This window comes from Hemitrygon akajei, unplaced genomic scaffold (genome assembly GCF_048418815.1).
Source record: "Hemitrygon akajei unplaced genomic scaffold, sHemAka1.3 Scf000054, whole genome shotgun sequence".
Classification (NCBI taxonomy): domain Eukaryota; kingdom Metazoa; phylum Chordata; class Chondrichthyes; order Myliobatiformes; family Dasyatidae; genus Hemitrygon; species Hemitrygon akajei.
The window spans coordinates 3,463,034-3,480,617 of record NW_027331940.1 but is presented as its reverse complement, the minus strand read 5'-3'; the positions used below and the strand labels follow the sequence as shown (position 1 = coordinate 3,480,617).

Below are 17,584 nucleotides of genomic sequence, written 5' to 3'. Positions count from 1 at the left end.
GCAGACAGTTCCCCCTCCCCTCTTCCATCATCACAGATGCTGTTTAGCTCACTGAGTTCCTCCAGAAAATGGTTTGAGACAGCAGATCTGCAGTCTCGTGTCTCTGAAAGAGTATGTGCTGTAAATACTCAACAGATTTATGATTCAAGATAGACAAGTGTAAAGGAGAAGGAAATTCTGTAACTGATGTAGCAAAAAAAAACGTAATGGAAAACACAATAAATTTAAATATATAGATATATAAATATAAATATAAATAGGAGCCACTTGACCTCAGGTGGGTCTCACAGAAAATGTTCAAACCATGCTGGTGGTGGGGTGGGGGCTGTTAGTTGTGGAGGGGTGGCTTAGTCATTGGAGATGTTGATCAGTCTTACTGCTTGAGGAAAGTAACTGATTTTGAGTCTGGTGGTCCTGCTGTGGATGCTACGTAGCTTCCTCCCTCATGGGAGAGGGGCAAATAGCCCACAGGCAGGATAGGTGGGATCCTTCCTGATGCTGCTGTTTCTTTTCCGGAGCTTTTCTGTACCATCCAAACCACTCAACAGATGACGCCATTGCCACCACCCTCCAGCTGACCCTAACCCACCTGGACAAAAAAGACACATACGTTCGAATGCTGTTCATAGACTTCAGTTCAGCAATCATCCCTCAGAAACTGATTGGAAAGCTGAGCCTACTGGACCTGAACACCTCCCACTGCAACTGGATCCTAGACTTCCTGACTGGGAGAGCTCAGTCAGTCTGGATCGGCAGCAGCATCTCCAACACCATCACACTGAGGGGGCCCCCAGGGCTGTGTGCTCAGTCCACTGCTGTTCACTCTGCTGACCCATGACTGTGCTGCAACGCACAGCTCGAACCACATAATCAAGTTCACTGATGACACGACCGTGGTGGGTCTCATCAGCAAGAATGACAAGTCAGCTTCCAGAGAGGAGGTGCAGTGGCTAACGGACTGGTGCAGAGCCAACAACCTGTCTCTGAATGTCAACAAAACAAAAGAGATGGTTGGTGACTTCAGGAGGGCACAGAGCGACCATTCCCACTTAACATCGACGGCTCCTCGGTAGAGATCGTTAACAGCACCAAATTTCTTGGTGTTCACCTGACGGAGAATCTCACCTGGTCACTCAACACCAGCTCAATAGCAAAGAAAGCCCAGCAGTGTCTCTACTTTCTGCGAAGGCTGAGGAAAGTCCATCTCCCACCCCTATCCTCATCACATTCTACAGGGGTTGTATTGAGAGCATCCTGAGCAGCTGCATCACTGCCTGGTTCAGAAATTGCACCATCTCGGATCGCAAGACCCTGCAGCGGATAGTGAGGTCAGCTGAGAAGATCATCGGGGTCTCTCTTCCCGCCATAACGGACATTTACATTACACGCTGCATCCACAAAGGAAATAGCATTATGAACGACCCCATGGACACCTCATATAATCTCTTCTCCGTCCTGCCGTTTGGGAAAAGGCTCAAAAGCATTCAGGCTCTCACAACCAGACTATGTAACAGTTTCTTCCCCCAAGCCGTCAGGCTCCTCAATACCCGAAGCCTGGATTGACACCTTGCCCTACTGTCCTGTTTATTATTTATTGTAATGCCGGAACTGTTTTTGCGCACTTTATGCAGTCCAGTGTAGGTCTCTAGTCTAGTATAGCTTTCTCTGTGTTTTTTTTAAATTATTACATAGTTCAGTCTAGTTTTTGTACTGTGTCATGTAAACCATGGTCCTGAAAAACATCGTCTCATTTTTACTATGTACTGTACCAGCAGTTATGGTAGAAATGACAATAAAAGTGACTTGACTTGACTTGATACGTCCCGGATGGAAAGTAGGCTGGTGATGCGTTGGGCAGTTTTGACTACCCGTTGTAGAGCCTTCCAGTCCGCCACAGTTATGCAGCATGTTGGCCTGCCCTCTGCAGCACAGCTGTAGAAGGACGGGAGTGTGGATGTGAATACAGGTCAGACAATGTCTGTGGAAAGGGGAGAAAGGGGAGATGCCACTGGTCTGTGACTTTAAATACAAGTTTGAAAACCATGCTGATTACAGGTCGGGTGGTGAAGAGAGCAGAGACCGAGGAATTTCAATAGCAGGTGGTTCAGGATTTCAGTTGTCACAGAACCTGCATGGAACATATAACAGCACAGGAGTAACCGTTCGGCCCACAACATTGGTGCCAGCATGATGCAACATCAAACTCATTCCGCCCGCCTCCGGTGGTAATTAATCCCCCCATTCCCTGACTGTTAATGTACTTGCCTAAATCTCTAACATCGCTCTGCATCTCCACCCTCGAAAACATATTGCAGGCACCCATCTCATTCCAAATGGATAACCTCTATCTAATATACCTACAACAGAAACACTTTATCTTCACCTCTCAATTTTATAACACAATATATTATCTCCCTCAAACCTTTATATTTCATATAAAATAATCTGTTTGTCTACTTAAGTTGATGCTCTCTAATCTGTGATGTGAGTGGCAAGTCGCTTCAGAACCCCCTGAGACCTTCACAGCTTTCCTTTAATGCGGGTCAGAATTGCACCAATACCCCAAATGCAGCCAAAACAAAGTTTTATACAGTTGTGACATAAATATTCACATTCAGGGCGTTATGGACATGGACATCAAATCCCTCCAGACATGAGTGATGTCAGGGTCATGACCGTTACTCTATATTCCCCCACATGTTTGATCTCCTGAATTTCAACAACTCACACTTCTCTGGATTAAACTCCATCTGATATTTCCCCAATCACATCTACAACTTATCTATATCCTAATGGATTCTTTGACATGCCTCTTCACTCTCCGCAACTCAGTGCCTCATTTCAGTGTCATAAACCTTACCTTTCCCCTTCAGACTAAATTTATAACATCTCTCATCAAGATCCACAGGTGCTGCCATTGTTGACTTTAATCTACTTTAATCCCAGTCCCAATTCTGATCAGTTGATATTTAATTGACCCCACATGCCAGACGGGGATTTTCCCAAAAATAACTGCTCCCAGTCTAATCCTTTGCCACTTAATCTGCCTTCCCCAAGTTAAATTTCCCACACCCAATGTCGCATAAACTGTAGACCTCTCCTTATTCATAACCATCTGAGAACAGCAGTTGTGTTCACTTTTCCCAAAGGCTCTCCCACTGACACCTGAGTATCTTGTAAGTTTACATCCTAATGCCAGGTGCAGGATGGCCTCTTCTCTAGTTCGGACATTACGCACATTGTTCCCAGAACACATTCCACATTGGAAAGCCCTCAAATACTCTTGCAGTAAGAAAACACGGGTCAGAGAATGTAAGGTCATCAGCACACAGGGGAAGTTAAAATTACCTTCTACAACTAACTTGTTGCTTTTAAATCGTTCCAGAATTTGCCTACATATCAGATCCTCTATCTCCTGATGTCCACTGGGGGATGTTTAGTAAAAACCCATCAGTGGTTGCATCTGTCTTATTGTTGTGCTCTCCCCATATTGCCTCAGTGCTTGAACTTCTCAGTATGTCCTCTGTGAGTGCAGCTGTGAAATTCCCCAGATCAGTTAATAGATCTCTCTAAATATATTACCTCCCTTCTCTAATCTGAAATATCGGAACTCCGGAATATAGAGCTGCCAATTCTGTCTCTCTCAACCAAGTCTTCATAAGGGCAACAGCATCACACTTGCATGTGCTGATCCACTCTCAAGGTCCAACTACCTGACCCACAACACTCTTTCCAATGAACTAAACACTTCAGACCCAACCATCCCATCATGTCCATTCATCCGGCCCTGCCGGCCTTACAATGATGTTTATTAGCCTAGACTGTAGCTTCCTTCGTCCCGACTACGCAGTAGCTGGGCGACTGTTTGGAGTGTCAGTGGAGAGCATTCTGGATTTAGAGACTATCTGTCTCAGTTATGGAAATGGATGGCGAAGCCCCGAGTATTGAGGTCCTGAATTATGCGAAGACAGATATCAATGCAAGATAGGGTCAGGATGAAGTGTGAGAACAGTTAATTGCATCTACACTACAGCTGAATACAAACTTTTGAAAGGACCTGTAAAAGTATGTTAGGAAGTCTGCCAAGTGTGTCCAGGATTTCACAGAGTTTGACGGGGCCAGTCAGGAGTGTGTAGGATCTCAGCATGTCAGGACTCTACCAGGGATGTGTGGGGCCTCAGTGTGTCAAGACCCTGTCGCGTTGTGTGGGGTCTCACGGTGTACCAGGACCCTCCTAGGGATGTGTGCTGTCTCATAATGTGTCAGGATCCTGTCGCGTTGCGTGCTTTCTCAGTTTGTTAGGACCCTGTCAGGGGTGTGTCGGATCTCACAGTGTGTCAAGACCCTGTCAGGGGTGTGTACAGTCTCACAGTGTGTCAAGAACCTGCCAGTGGTGTGTGGTGTCTCACAGTGTGTCAGGACCCTGTCAGGGGTGTGTGGGGTCTCACAGTGTGTCAGGACCCTGTCAGGGGTGTGTGGGGTCTCACAGTGCGTCAGGACCCTGTCAGGGGTGTGTGGGGTCTCACAGTGTGTCAGGACCCTGTCAGGGGTGTGTGGGGTCTCACAGTGTGTCAGGACCCTGCCAGGGGTCTGTGGGATCTCACAGTGTGTCAGGACCCTGTCAGTGGTGTGTGGTGTCTCACAGTGTGTCAGGACCCTGTCAGGGGTGTGTGGGGTCTCACAGTGTGTCAGGACCCTGTTAGGGGTGTGTGGGGTCTCACAGTGTGTCAGGACCCTGTCAGGGGTATGTGGGGTGTCATAGTGTTTCAGGACCCTGTCAGGGGTATGTGAGGTCTCACAATGTGTCAGGACCCTGTCAGGGGTGTGTGGGGTGTCACAGTGTGTCAGGACCCTGTCAGGGGTGTGTGGGGTCTCACAGTGTGTCAGGACCCTATCAGGGGTTTGTGGGGTGTCACAGTGTGTCGGGACCCTGTCAGGGGTGTGTGGGGTGTCACAGTGTGTCAGGACCCTGTCAGGAGTGTGTGGGGTATCACAGTGTGTCAGGACCCTGTCAGGGGTGTGTGGGGTCTCACAGTGTGTCAGGACCCTGTCAGGGGTTTGTGGGGTGTCACAGTGTGTCGGGACCCTGTCAGGGGTGTGTGGGGTGTCACAGTGTGTCAGGACCCTGTCAGGGGTGTGTGGAGTCTCACAGTGTGTCAGGACCCTGTCAGGGGTGTGTGGGGTCTCACAGTGTGTCAGGACCCTGTCAGGGGTTTGGGGGGTGTCACAGTGTGTCGGGACCCTGTCAGGGGTGTGTGGGGTCTCACAGTGTGTCAGGATCCTGTCAGGGGTGTGTGGGGTCTCACAGTGTGTCAGGACCCTGTCAGGAGTGTGTGGGGTCTCACAGTGTGTCAGGACCCTGTCAGGGGTGTGTGGGGTCTCACAGTGTGTCAGGACTCTGTCAGGGGTGTGTGGGGTGTCACAGTGTGTCAGGACCCTGTCAGGGGTTTGGGGGGTGTCACAGTGTGTCGGGACCCTGTCAGGGGTGTGTGGGGTGTCACAGTGTGTCAGGAAACTGTCAGGGGTGTGTGGGGTATCACAGTGTGTCAGGACCCTGTCAGGGGTGTGTGGGGTCTCACAGTGTGTCAGGACCCTGTCAGGGGTTTGGGGGGTGTCACAGTGTGTCGGGACCCTGTCAGGGGTGTGTGGGGTGTCACGGTGTGTCAGGACCCTGTCAGGGGTGTGTGGGGTGTCACAGTGTGTCGGGACCCTGTCAGGGGTGTGTGGGGTCTCACAGTGTGTCAGGATCCTGTCAGGGGTGTGTGGGGTCTCACAGTGTGTCAGGACCCTGTTGGGGGTGTGTGGGGTCTCACAGTGTGTCGGGACCCTGTCAGGGGTGTGTGGGGTCTCACAGGCTCAGGACCCTGCTGGGAGTGTGTGGGCTCTCACAGGCTCAGGACCCTGCTGGGAGTGTGTGGGCTGTCACAGGCTCAGGACCCTGCTGGGAGTATGTGGGCTCTCCATTCAATGTATTGGGTGAGATAGAGAGCATAGGAAAACATTGATTGTTCAAATAATTACTTTAAAAATGTGACAGCGGTAGAAATTGTGTTCTTCAAAAATCAGGAAGAAAATCTGTTTTGTATTAAGAAATGGAAGTGGGAATTTCACTGCCGTGTCCGTTCCCTCAACAAACAACATGAACAGCAGTGAAGAACAGGTTTGCAGGCAAATTGCTGCAATCTCACAATGCTCGGTTTCCCTGTCCTAATTCCCATCTCTCACCCTTCCGCAGTGTCCATCACACAACACAGACTGTGTTGCCCTTAAGGTATTTGCTTAGCTTTATTACATTTTCGCTTTAGTAATTTGCTTGTAATTATTTTCTAGAGTTAAGGTTGTTGAAAGTAAATTCGTTGCTGCGATGTATCGCGGCATGCGATGATGTCACACCCGGTTTCGGCGCGTCTTGTGGGAAAATACCGGTTTGGAGAAATGGGAAGGAGGGGGCTTGTGTGTGCAGGATCAGCGCGAAAAAGTTCCATTTCTACGCATTAAGAAACATCATAGTAGCAACGCCGTAAGTTTATAAGATAATCGATATGTGAAGTAAAAATGCTAACGCTGATTCTGTTAAAAGTAATGACGGTTTATTTTCCTGTGCTATTGAAAGCGTTGCTGGATAGTTTGTGTTGAAGTATATTTAAAGCAGTTGATGGCGTAGGTAGATTCTGACTGCATGTTGTACTTCAATGTAATATAGTTTGTTGTAGTTTTACTTTTACAAGTATTTATGATGTAAATGTGATGCCAAGAAGGAATCAAATACTGCAGATATTTTGTTTTCTTTTATCAACAGTTTTCACCATAGGTTGATGTGGAAAGGTGAACAGTAAATGGTTAATCTTACTACAATCGTTCCTTCATTGACTATGATTTACCTGGGAGTTTAGTTCAGAGTTTTTACACCTGTACGAGAACTTTACACAGACACACATGAATTTCAGCTTCTGTGGACTGAGCTGAGGATTTTTCCCCATGTCAGCCTGACTGACACTGTTTCCTGATGGACTTCCCAGGATAATTGAGTTGGAAACTAAACTGGATAACTGTAGCAGTGTTTGCCCTAAGGGAGTGCAGATGTGAACAGAATGGGGTTCATAAGATGCATTGGGGTTGATCAGACCAGTTGGGATGTTACCTGATTTTCTCATTAAATGGATGCTGTCATTGTTATTCCATGACGACAAACTCAATGAACTCCGAATTCTAAAAATAATTTCCTCTATTATCTGAAGAAATTTGGAAAAATGATCCAGGGGTTGGGTGGCTGTATGGAACGGATTTCATCTTTCGGAGTGAAGAAATTTCCGAGAATTTCACTACAACAGATCGCCCTCTACTCCATTCTGACCCCGGTGGAAGGACCTGTCATTGCAGGAAGACTTTCAGAAAACTCCCCAACTCTCTGGGCTGTTCCTCATACTGTCCTGTGAAAACTCTCCCTCCAGCAAACACTTCTGATGTGTCTGAATCTGCATTGTGTTGCAGTGCCACCATTTACTTGATCAAATCCCCGCAGCTCAACAACGATATGGCCCTACATGTTACTAACATTTACTGGAAACAGCCGTTTCTTCACGTACCTTTCAGTTCTCTGGGAATCTTCGGGATGGGTTGATAAACCGGAACACAACCTGTTCGGATTTAAACAATTTGAAGAATTGAAATGTATAAAATTATAAAGTGGCTAGTACTTAAATCCAAAATTAAATTAATTTGTGATATTATCTCACCACGTTCCTGTATTTCCTTCAGTATTTTGTCCAACTTTGGGACACCAATCCGCATTTTCACAAAGGTTTCCCACATCACCCTCCGGGCGTGGGAGCCCTTCTCCATCACCAGGCTCAGGAGGAGTTTAGAACTGTCCGCCCGCTCTCCCTTATCAGCAAGATCAGAGATTTTCTGTGAAGAGTAACAGTGAACATATTGGGGACTGACAGATTCACAGAGAGATTGAGAAATAAATGATGTGCTCTGTAACGGGATCACACTGAGCAGTCACCCGGACGGGTGCTGATCCTGTCTGGACATGGACTGTACATTCTGAGTGCAGAGCACACGGAGGGACATTCACCGTGAACCTGGTCCACCAGTCAATGAGATCCTGGCTGGTCTGTGACCGCTTCATTGACGTGGCTCCAAAACCATAAATAATTCCTCATCAGATTTGACTGTGCAGAACAGAAAACAGAAAACAATGATCACAGATGAGGAAAGAAGTCAGGAGTGTTTTAATAACAGAGTGAGCAGTCTCGGAGAAGTTTCAGAAAAGATAATGTGGTTCATCTCCTCAGTCCGCCAGTGTCCAACATGACAGCGGATTCCCAGCTGAAACCTGATGTCTTTCCTTTGCCTTTTCCAGTGGAGATTTATTCAGTGATTACACATTACAACATGGCAGTATTCCCCGATCCACACTGTTTATAGTTACAGATTGTAAAGGAATCATCTCCATCCAGAACAGAACTCACTCGAGATCCTGTGGCAACCACAGATGATGCTCTGGTTCACGCTGTACAGTCTTCCCAAAATAAAAGTTCCTTTCATATTTCCATTTAAACACATTTCTTGCAACCTCATTCAACTGTTACCTGATCCTCTCACTCTGAACATTCAGCTGCCACTGGGGGCATTTACAACTCTTTCAATAATTCCTTCAGATTCACAGTTTTAAGAATTATATATATTTATTTCCGATTTATTTTTATGATTTATTATCTGATGAGTGAGATTCCTGACACCCATTAGTCCTGTGATGTGTGAAAATTTAAACCCATTCTCTCTCCCACTCACCCGATGTTCCTCTCCACTGAACTGATACTCGGCCGTTAACGCCAGGCTCACTCCGTGCACCCCTCCTTCCATCGCCTGCTCCAGCCTGTCCCGGTAGAAGTCCGTCAGCTGCAGCAGCTGGAAATCGTCCCAGCTTGCCAGGAGCTCGGTGATCACTGAGCTCGGGCCTGTGACGGAAAATGGAAAAATTAAAGACATTACCGAACACCTATTAGGCAGCAATTCTCTCTCTGGAGCCTAAAGGTGGAGTTTCATGGCACAAAGAGTTTTTCTTCCTTCTACCGTCTGCGTGAGATGATGGGCTGTCGGAACCTTGAGACTTTCTTTTAAACCATACATGGACTGCTCTTTATCAGATTATGGTATTGCTTTGCGCTGTTGAAACTATATGTTAACTATAACTATATGTAACTATGTGGTTTTGTGTATGTCTTGTAGCTTTAGGTTTGTCGGTTGGGGAACGTGCTAAGCCGGTAGCGCGATATCGATACGCAGCAGCCTCTCTGGACTCTGGATTGGGGATTACCAAACGTTATGTGGTTTTTCTTGTGTCTGTTTTGTGCTTTTTCGTGATATCATTCCGGAGAACGTTGTCTCATTTTTTAACTGCATTTTATTTGTGGTTTATAAATGACAATAAATTGAATCTGACTAATGTGTTACAATTTGAAAGGACAAGTCAGGAATTACACAGCGATAGTCAGGGCACTGAAGAGTGCATTTAGGAAAGTAGATACAACCCAAAGGATTTAATTAATTGAAGGTAGTGTCACGTGGCGATAGGGTTGTAAAGAAAGCTTTGATACATTGGATGTTATAAATCCAAATGTTGAGAAGATACTCAAAATACTGGAAGTTTTCAGCAGGCAGTCAGCAACTAAGGAAATGTGTATACAGCCAATATTATAGGCCGGGACTCTTCCCGAAATGTCGATACTTTACTCTTTCCCATAGCCGCTGCCTGACCTGCTGAATTCCTGCAACATTTTGTGTGCATTGCTTTGATTACCGGAATCTGTAGATGTTTTTCGTCTCTGTTGAGTAGAGAAATTGGTATGTTATGATTGAGTCGTTCGCAAGGTCTAATTCTCAGTGCTCAGTAATTACACCTGCGCTTCCCTACTTCAGAAATTTGTCTTCAACGGGCAAATGGTGCCTCAGAAACCTGACAGAACAGAGATAAACCGAGACAATTTGAATGGTTTGAGATACTTAACATTAGCTAAGTCAAAGTAAGAGCGAAAATTAGGAGCAGTATTCTGGTTAGTCTGACTTCAGTAATGCTCGACTATTTAAAATTTGTGACAGGGGAACTTTGAAAGGATTGATCAAATTTAGAAGAGAAATTGTAGAAGAAAATTGCTTTGGCAGATAATGTGAAAGTAAACCCGAAGGTCTTCTATAAGTATATTAAGAGTAAAAGGGTAGTAAGGGACAGAATTAGGCGCCTAGAAGATCAGAATTGTCATCTATGTGTAGAGACTCACGAAATGTGGGAGATCTTAAACAGTTTTTTTTGCATCAGTATTTACTCAGGACACTGGCATAGCGTAAATGGAAGGAAGTGAAATAAGCAATAGTGTCATGGAGCATATAGAGATTAAAGAGGAGGAGGTGCTTGGTGCCTTACAGCGAATAAAGGTAGATAAATCCCCCGGGCCTGACATGATATTTTCTTGGAACTTGATAGAGACTAGTGTAGAAATTGCAGGGGCCCTGGCAGAAATATTTTAAATGTCCTTAGCCAGAGGATAAGAGGGTAGGATTAGCTAGAGTGACAGAGGATTGGAGGGTAGCTCATATTGATCTGCTATCTAAAAAAGGCTCCAAAAGTAAACCAGGTAATTACAACACGAGTGAATCTGCAAGATGCTGGAAATAAATAAAAACACAAAATGCTGGCAGAACTCAGCAGGCCAGACAGCATCTATGGGAGGAGGTAGTGACGACGTTTCGGGCCGAAACCCTTCATCAGGAGTCAATTTTCAGGTAATTACGAGCCGGTGAGCCTGACATCAGTAGTAGGTAAATTATTGGAAGGTATTCTGGGAGATCGGATATATAAGTATTTGGATAGTCAAGGGCTGATTAAGGATAATCAGCACGGCATTGTGCGTGTATATCATGATTAACGAATCTTGTATAGATTTTCGAGGAGGTTACCAAGAAATTAGATGAAGGAAAGGCTGTGGATGTTGTCTACATGGACAACATGGACTAGTAAGGCCTTTGATAAGGTCTCACATGGGAGGTTAGTTCAGAAGGTTCAGACACGGAGAGTTGTCCATATTCATGGAGAGTTTTTAAAATGGATTTGAAATTGGCTGTGTGGAAGAAGACAGAGAGTGGTAGTGGATGATTGTTTCTCAGACTGGAGGCCTGTGACTAGTGGTGTGCCTCAGGGATCTGTGCTGGGATCATTGTTATTTGTTGTCTATATCAATGATCTAGATGATAATGTAGTAAATTGGATCAGCAAGTTTGCTGATGACACTAAGATTGGAGGCGTTGTGGGCAGCGAGTAAGGCTTTCAAAGCGTGCAGAGTGATCTGGACCAACTGGGAAAATGGGCCAGAAAATGGCAGATGGAATTTAATGCTGACAAGTGTGAGGTGTTGCATTTTGGAATCAAAGTATGACAGACACAGTAAATGGTAGGGCACTGAGGAGTGCGGAGGAAGAAAGGGGACTGGGAGTTCAGAAACATAATTCCCTGAAAGTGACGTCACAGGTAGACAGGGTTGGAAAGAAGGCTTTTGGCATGCTGGCATTCATAAATCAAAGTATTGTGTATTGGAGTTGGCTTGTTTTGGTGAGGTTGTATAAGACATTTGTGAGGTCAAATTTGGAGTATCCTGTGCAATTCTGGTCACCTAAATATTGGAAGGATATCAGTAAGATTGAAAGAGTGCAGAGAAGATTTACTAGGATGTTGCCGGGTCTTCAGGAGTTGAGCTACAGGGAAAGATTGAACAGGTTAGGACTTTATTCCTTGGAGCGTAGAAGAATGAGGGGAGATTTGATAGAGGGTTACAAAATTATGAGGGTATAGACAGGGTAAATGCGAATAGGCTCTTTCCAAATAGATTAGGAGAGATAAATATGAGAAGACATGGCTTCAGCGTGAAAGGGGAAAGGTTTAGGGGGAGCATTAGGAGGAACTTCTTCACTCAGAGAGTGGTGAGAGTGAGGAACGAGCTGCCATCTGATGTGGAAAATGTGGACTCTTAAGCTTTAAGAATAAATTGGATAGATACATGGATGGGAGAGGACTGGAGGATTATGGACTGGGTGCAGGTCAATGGGACTAGCGGAATAAGGTTTTGGTACAGACTAGAAGGACCGAATGGCTTGTTTTCTGTGCTGTAGTGTTCTATGATTTTATGATTCTATGGGGAGGAGAGTTCCCACAGGCAAAAGGGGGATGGGGAAGAGAGAACCCACAGGAGGAAGGGATCCTACGGGAAGAAGGGGATGGGGAAGGGAAATTCCACAGGCGGCATGGGAGTGCGGAAGAGAGATCCCACAGCAGGATGAGGCATGGGGAAGAGAGATCCCACAGGAGGAAGGGGGATATAGAGAGAGATTAAACAGGATGAAGGGGGAAGAGGTTGAGAGATCGGTCAGGAGGAGGAGGGATGTGGAAGAGAGTTTCCATAGGAGCATGTGGGATTAGGAAGAGAAATCTCACAGGAGGAAGGGGGTTGGGGAAGAGAAATTCCACAGGACAATGGGGCATGCCAAAGAGAGATCGAGGTTTACAAAACTCTGAGGGGTAGAGACAGAGTAATTGCCAGTAGGCTCTTTCCACCTGGATTAGGAGAGATAAATACGAGAGGACATGGCTTTAGGGTGAAAGCAGAAAGGTTTATGGGGAACATTAGGGAGAACTTCTTCACTCAGAGAGTGGTGGGTGTGTGCAGGAGCTGCCATCTGACGTGGTAAATACAGGCTCACTCTTAGGTTTTAAGAATAAATTATTAGATAGATACATGGATGGGAGAGGTCTGGATGGTTAAGGACTGGGTGCAGGTCAATAGGACTAGAGGAATAAAGCTTCGGCAGAGACTAGAAGGGCCGAATAGACTGTTTTCTGTGCTGTAGTGCTCTATGGTTATATAGTTATAAATTAAGCTGACTTAACCCGCTGGAATGTTCTTGAGGACGCAGCTAGCAGAATAGGTAAGGCGAGACCAAAGAAGGTAGAGCATTTCGATTTTCAGTAACATTCCACATTGGATTTGTCAGCAAACTTAAAGCAGCAGAGGGTTCGGATAAATTAATTCTACTGATACGAAATTGATTGGTTAACATGAGGCATAAAGGAATTGTTTTATCTTGGATAGGCTGGGTGAGTGGGAAGATACTTGGCAGATGACGTTTAATGTGAATAAGTGTGAGGTTATCCACTTTGGGAGTAAGAACAGGAAGGCAGATTATTATCCGAATGGTGTAGAATTAGGTAAGGGAGAAATACAAAGAGATCTCGGAGTCCTTGTTCATCAGTCACTGAAGGTGAATGAGCAAGTGCAGCAGGCAGTGAAGAAGGCTAATGGAATGTTGGCCTTTATTACAAAGGGAATTAAGTACAAGAGCAAGGAAATCCTTTTGCATTTGTACAGGGCCCTGGTGAGACCACACCCGGAGTATTGTGTACAGTTTTGGTCTCCAAGGTTAAGGAAGGACATCCTGGCTGTAGAGGAAGTGCAGCTTAGATTCACAAAGTTAATTCCTGGGACGTCCAGACTGTCTTACGCAGAGAGGTTAGAGAGACTGGGCTTGTACACGCTGGAATTAAGGAGATTGAGAGGGGATCTGATTGCAACATATAAGATTATTAAGGGATTGGACAAGATAAAGGCAGGAAATATGTTCCAGATGCTGGGAGAGTCCAGTACCAGAGGGCATGTTTTAAGAATAAGGGGTAGGTAATTTAGGACAGAGTTAAGGAAATACTTCTTCTCCCAGAGAGTTGTGGGGGTGTGGAATGCACTGCCTCAGAAGGCAGTGGAGGCCAATTCTCTGGATGCTTTCGAGAAGGAGCTAGATAGGTATCTTATGGATAGGGGAATCAAGCGATATGGGGACAAGGCAGGAACTGGGTATTGATAGTAGATGATCAGCCATGATCTCAGAATGGCGGTGCAGGCTCAAAGGGCCGAATGGTCTACTTCTGCACCTATTGTCTATAAATGGCGGGGAATGACCTGCGGGTGCCACTGGAATTAGTGCCAGTATCCGAGCTATTCAGAATAGCAATGTTCACGATGGATTTAAATGTGACATTTCCAACTTTGTCTAGGAGACAAATCAGGATGCAGCCGTGATAGTTGAAGAGATTTTGCGGATTGATTTGAACAGGTGTGGGCAGTTGAGAAATAAAATGCTGGTACCAAATATAAGATTGTCCAATTTGTGTCAATAACGGGATGACTACGTACCCTTGTGCTTCCCTGATGTTGATGCCTCTGGAACTCCTCCCATTCCTGCTGCTTCAGCCATTTTGAAGACAGGTGTGGGCAGCCTTCAGTTCTCTGTAACAACTAAATTTAACAGACGAGTCAGACATCAATTACGACATAAGATAGAACCTTATGCCACACTTTGCCACACACTGACAAATAGCATGGTCCTATCCAATGAAATCACGATATGGCCTGCTCCATCTCCAGACATCCACACCCCCAATCATACAATCCATGGATCATACCCCGTGGTCGGATTACCGGTTGATCTGCTCACGCTATTCCAGGCAATCGCTTTTCACGAATCAGTCCTATGGTATAGACCCGGAGTGGGATGCCATACCGAATCGTGGATCGATGGAACGTCAATGCAGGTTGGAGAATCTGAGCAGACAGGACACACTGCTTTGATCCTCCTACCACTAGTGGCGCTATGATGATCAATGGGTATCTGTTGCAGCAGCAAGAGTTGAAACACTCGTGCTCACCATCAGACTTCTATTCCTCTCATTTCTGAATTCTGCAGATTTCTCAATCACACCTGATTCTCACAGTTTCCTTTCTTTCCAACACTGCCTGACCATTGGCAGGTTGTCACAATGCTAAGCATAGGACTGGATCGTTCAGGAGCGATGCTAGAAGGTTTGTACAGTCTTGCCAGTGGATTAATTTCTGTGCAATTTGCTTTGATGGAACAATTTGCTTCGTTTTCTCACCTTTATTAAATCTGTGTTTGGTAACAGTGATTATTCCTTCACCAGACTTTTCATCCGCCCTTCATAACAAAAAAAAATCAATGTGTCCTGTGAACTGTTGTGATATCATGCCTCAGTTTGATTACATTTTAATGCATAACTTGTTTATTTTCTAATGATCCATTGAAGAGCGAGGGACAGGGATAACTGTAACGAAATTGGCCTCCAGGAACAAATGAAAAGTTGCAGATGGGATTGTGAACGTTGAGTATCTGAGTTCAGCTTTCCTTTTGCACTCGGTTTGTTAGTTTACCAAACCAGGAATTTACACATTCAAATTGCAGCTGCGCTAGTCTTGACATCAGGATCGGTAGAAGTCAAATTCAACCCCCGTTTCTTGATTGATTTCTTCAAATTTAGAAATATTGTGCAGTATTTCCATAAATATGACCCACTTTCCGAAAACGAGGTTCGGGATAATTATTCAGTTTCCAGGCTGGATAAGTTTGTGCTGGAGATAATGTTTGTAATGTTCAGCTTTCATAACAACGGGAGAATGAAATGATGATTTGTGTTTCCACCAATGATATATTTCACGCTTTAACCTAGGAAAAGCTTTAACGATCTATCAACGTGCTAACCTTGTGTTTCTGCAATTAAAAAAAACAACCAAAAATATTTAGATCTTGTAAGTAATTGCTGCTGAATACTGTAATACTAAGCTCGTGACCTGTATCACCCCTCAACATATTCCCCTGGCGAAGCGAATTCATTTTTGTGTGCAGTTCATTACCTTTACCTTTTATACTAAAGAGCGTCCCGGTGAAGGTGCTCTGTTCATTCTGTTCAATCATACTACTGTCCATATTTGTTAATCGCAATTAATCTGTGTGCATAATAACATTCTCGTGCTTTACAACTCATGTCCTTACATGTGGTCGCTCTATATTACTCCACCGTCATTTTGACATTGCCCAGCTCAGGCGTTGTCAGTAACACTGACTGTGGAGAACAAGATGATCGGCCGTAATGAAACCCCGTGTTGCGAAATTCCTGCTGAATTTTCCTGGCATCGCATTTATTTTATAAATACATGTACCCTTTCTTGTCAGAGAAAGATGGAAAAAAATCACCAAATATTAAATTCACTGGATCTTTGGTTTTCAGACTGTGTTGCTGGCATGCGGAATTAGTAGCAAGGAAATTGCTACCTCAGTCCTGCTCAGTTATTCTTTATGATCACAGCTGGGCTGAGATCTCAGGGCACAACCCTGCGACTGCCTGCAACAGTTCACTCCCTTGCCTGAGAGGATGTGTTCTGCGGAATCAACCACATTGATAAAAAGCTCTGCTTCTCTTTTCCTTTGAGAAAGAGAATTCCTAAGGCACACTAGTTCCACCTGATAAATATAACCTCATCTATCTTCAACTGTTTCAGCTGCCCTAGTCAGGAAGGTGGAAGGCAGAAGTCAAGAACAGGAAGGGAGCAGTTACTCTCGTGGGGGTATTCTACAGGCCCCCTTGTAGGAGCAGAGATACCGAAGAGCAGAATCGGAGGCAGATTTTGGAAAAGGTGCAAAAATAACAGGGTTGTTATTATGGGTGACTTTAACTTCCCTAATATTGATTGGCACCTGATTAGTTCCAAGGGTTTAGATTGGGCGGAGTTTGTTAAGTGTGTCCAGGATGGATTCCTGTCACAGTATGTTGACAGGCCGAATAGGGGAAATGTCATACTAGATCTTGTATTAGGTAACGAACCGGGTCAGGTCACTGATCTGTCAGTGGGTGAGCATCTGGGGGCAGTGATCACTGCTCCCTGGCCTTTTGCATTATCATGGAAAAGGATAAATCAGAGAGGACAAGAACATTTTTAATTGGGGAAGGGCAAATTATGAGGCTATAAGGCTAGAACTTGCGGGTGTGAATTGGGATGATGTTTTTGCAGGGAAATGTACTAAGGACATGTGGTCAAATTTTAAGGATCTCTTGCAGGATGTTAGGGATAAGTTTGTCCCGCTGAGGAAGATAAAGAATGGTAGGGTGAAGAAACCATGGGTGACAAGTGAGGTGGAAAATCTAGTCAGGTGGAAGACGGCAGCATACATGAGGTTTAGGAAGCAAGGATCAGATGGGTCTATTGCGGAATATAGGGTAGCAAGAAAGGAGCTTAAGAAGGGGCTGAGAAGAGCAAGAAGGGGGGCATAAGAAGGTCCTGGCGAGTAGGGCAAAGGAAAACTCCAAGGCATTCTTCAAATTATGTGAAGAACAAAAGGGTGACAGGAGTGAAGGTAGGACCGATTAGAGATAAAGATGAGAAGATGTGCCTGGAGGCTGTGGAAGTGAGCGAGGTCCTCAATGAATACTTCTCTTCGGTATTCACCAATGAGAGGGAACTTGATGACAGTGAGGACAATATGAGTGAGGTTTATGTTCTGGAGCATGTTGATATTAAGGGAGAGGAGGTGTTGGAGATGTTAAAATACATTAGGAAGGATAAGTCCCCGGGGCCTGACGGAATATTCCCCAGGTTGCTCCATGAGGCGAGGGAAGAGATTGCTGAACCTCTGGCTAGGATCTTTATGTCATCGTTGTCCACAGGAATGGTACAGGAGGATTGGAAGG

At 45.2% G+C, this 17,584-nt stretch overlaps 1 protein-coding gene across 5 annotated transcripts in view; it reads right to left on the bottom strand.

Moving 5' to 3' along the window:
• Positions 1–17,584, bottom strand: part of LOC140721376 (NACHT, LRR and PYD domains-containing protein 12-like) — a 71,638-nt gene that overhangs the window by 7,802 nt on the left and 46,252 nt on the right. For 4 of the 5 annotated variants that reach the window (XM_073036217.1, XM_073036219.1, XM_073036220.1 and 1 more), the window contains 4 exons: positions 14,241–14,342; positions 8,800–8,966; positions 7,737–7,908; positions 7,587–7,637 (listed from right to left, as the gene is read on the bottom strand). In XM_073036217.1, coding sequence (XP_072892318.1) covers positions 7,587–7,637; positions 7,737–7,908; positions 8,800–8,966; positions 14,241–14,301 — 451 coding nt within the window. In that variant the 5' untranslated portion in view covers positions 14,302–14,342. Of the gene's footprint in view, positions 1–7,586; positions 7,638–7,736; positions 7,909–8,799; positions 8,967–14,240; positions 14,343–14,980; positions 15,040–17,584 lie in introns of all 5 variants that reach the window. The other variant, XM_073036218.1, reaches the window with a different exon arrangement.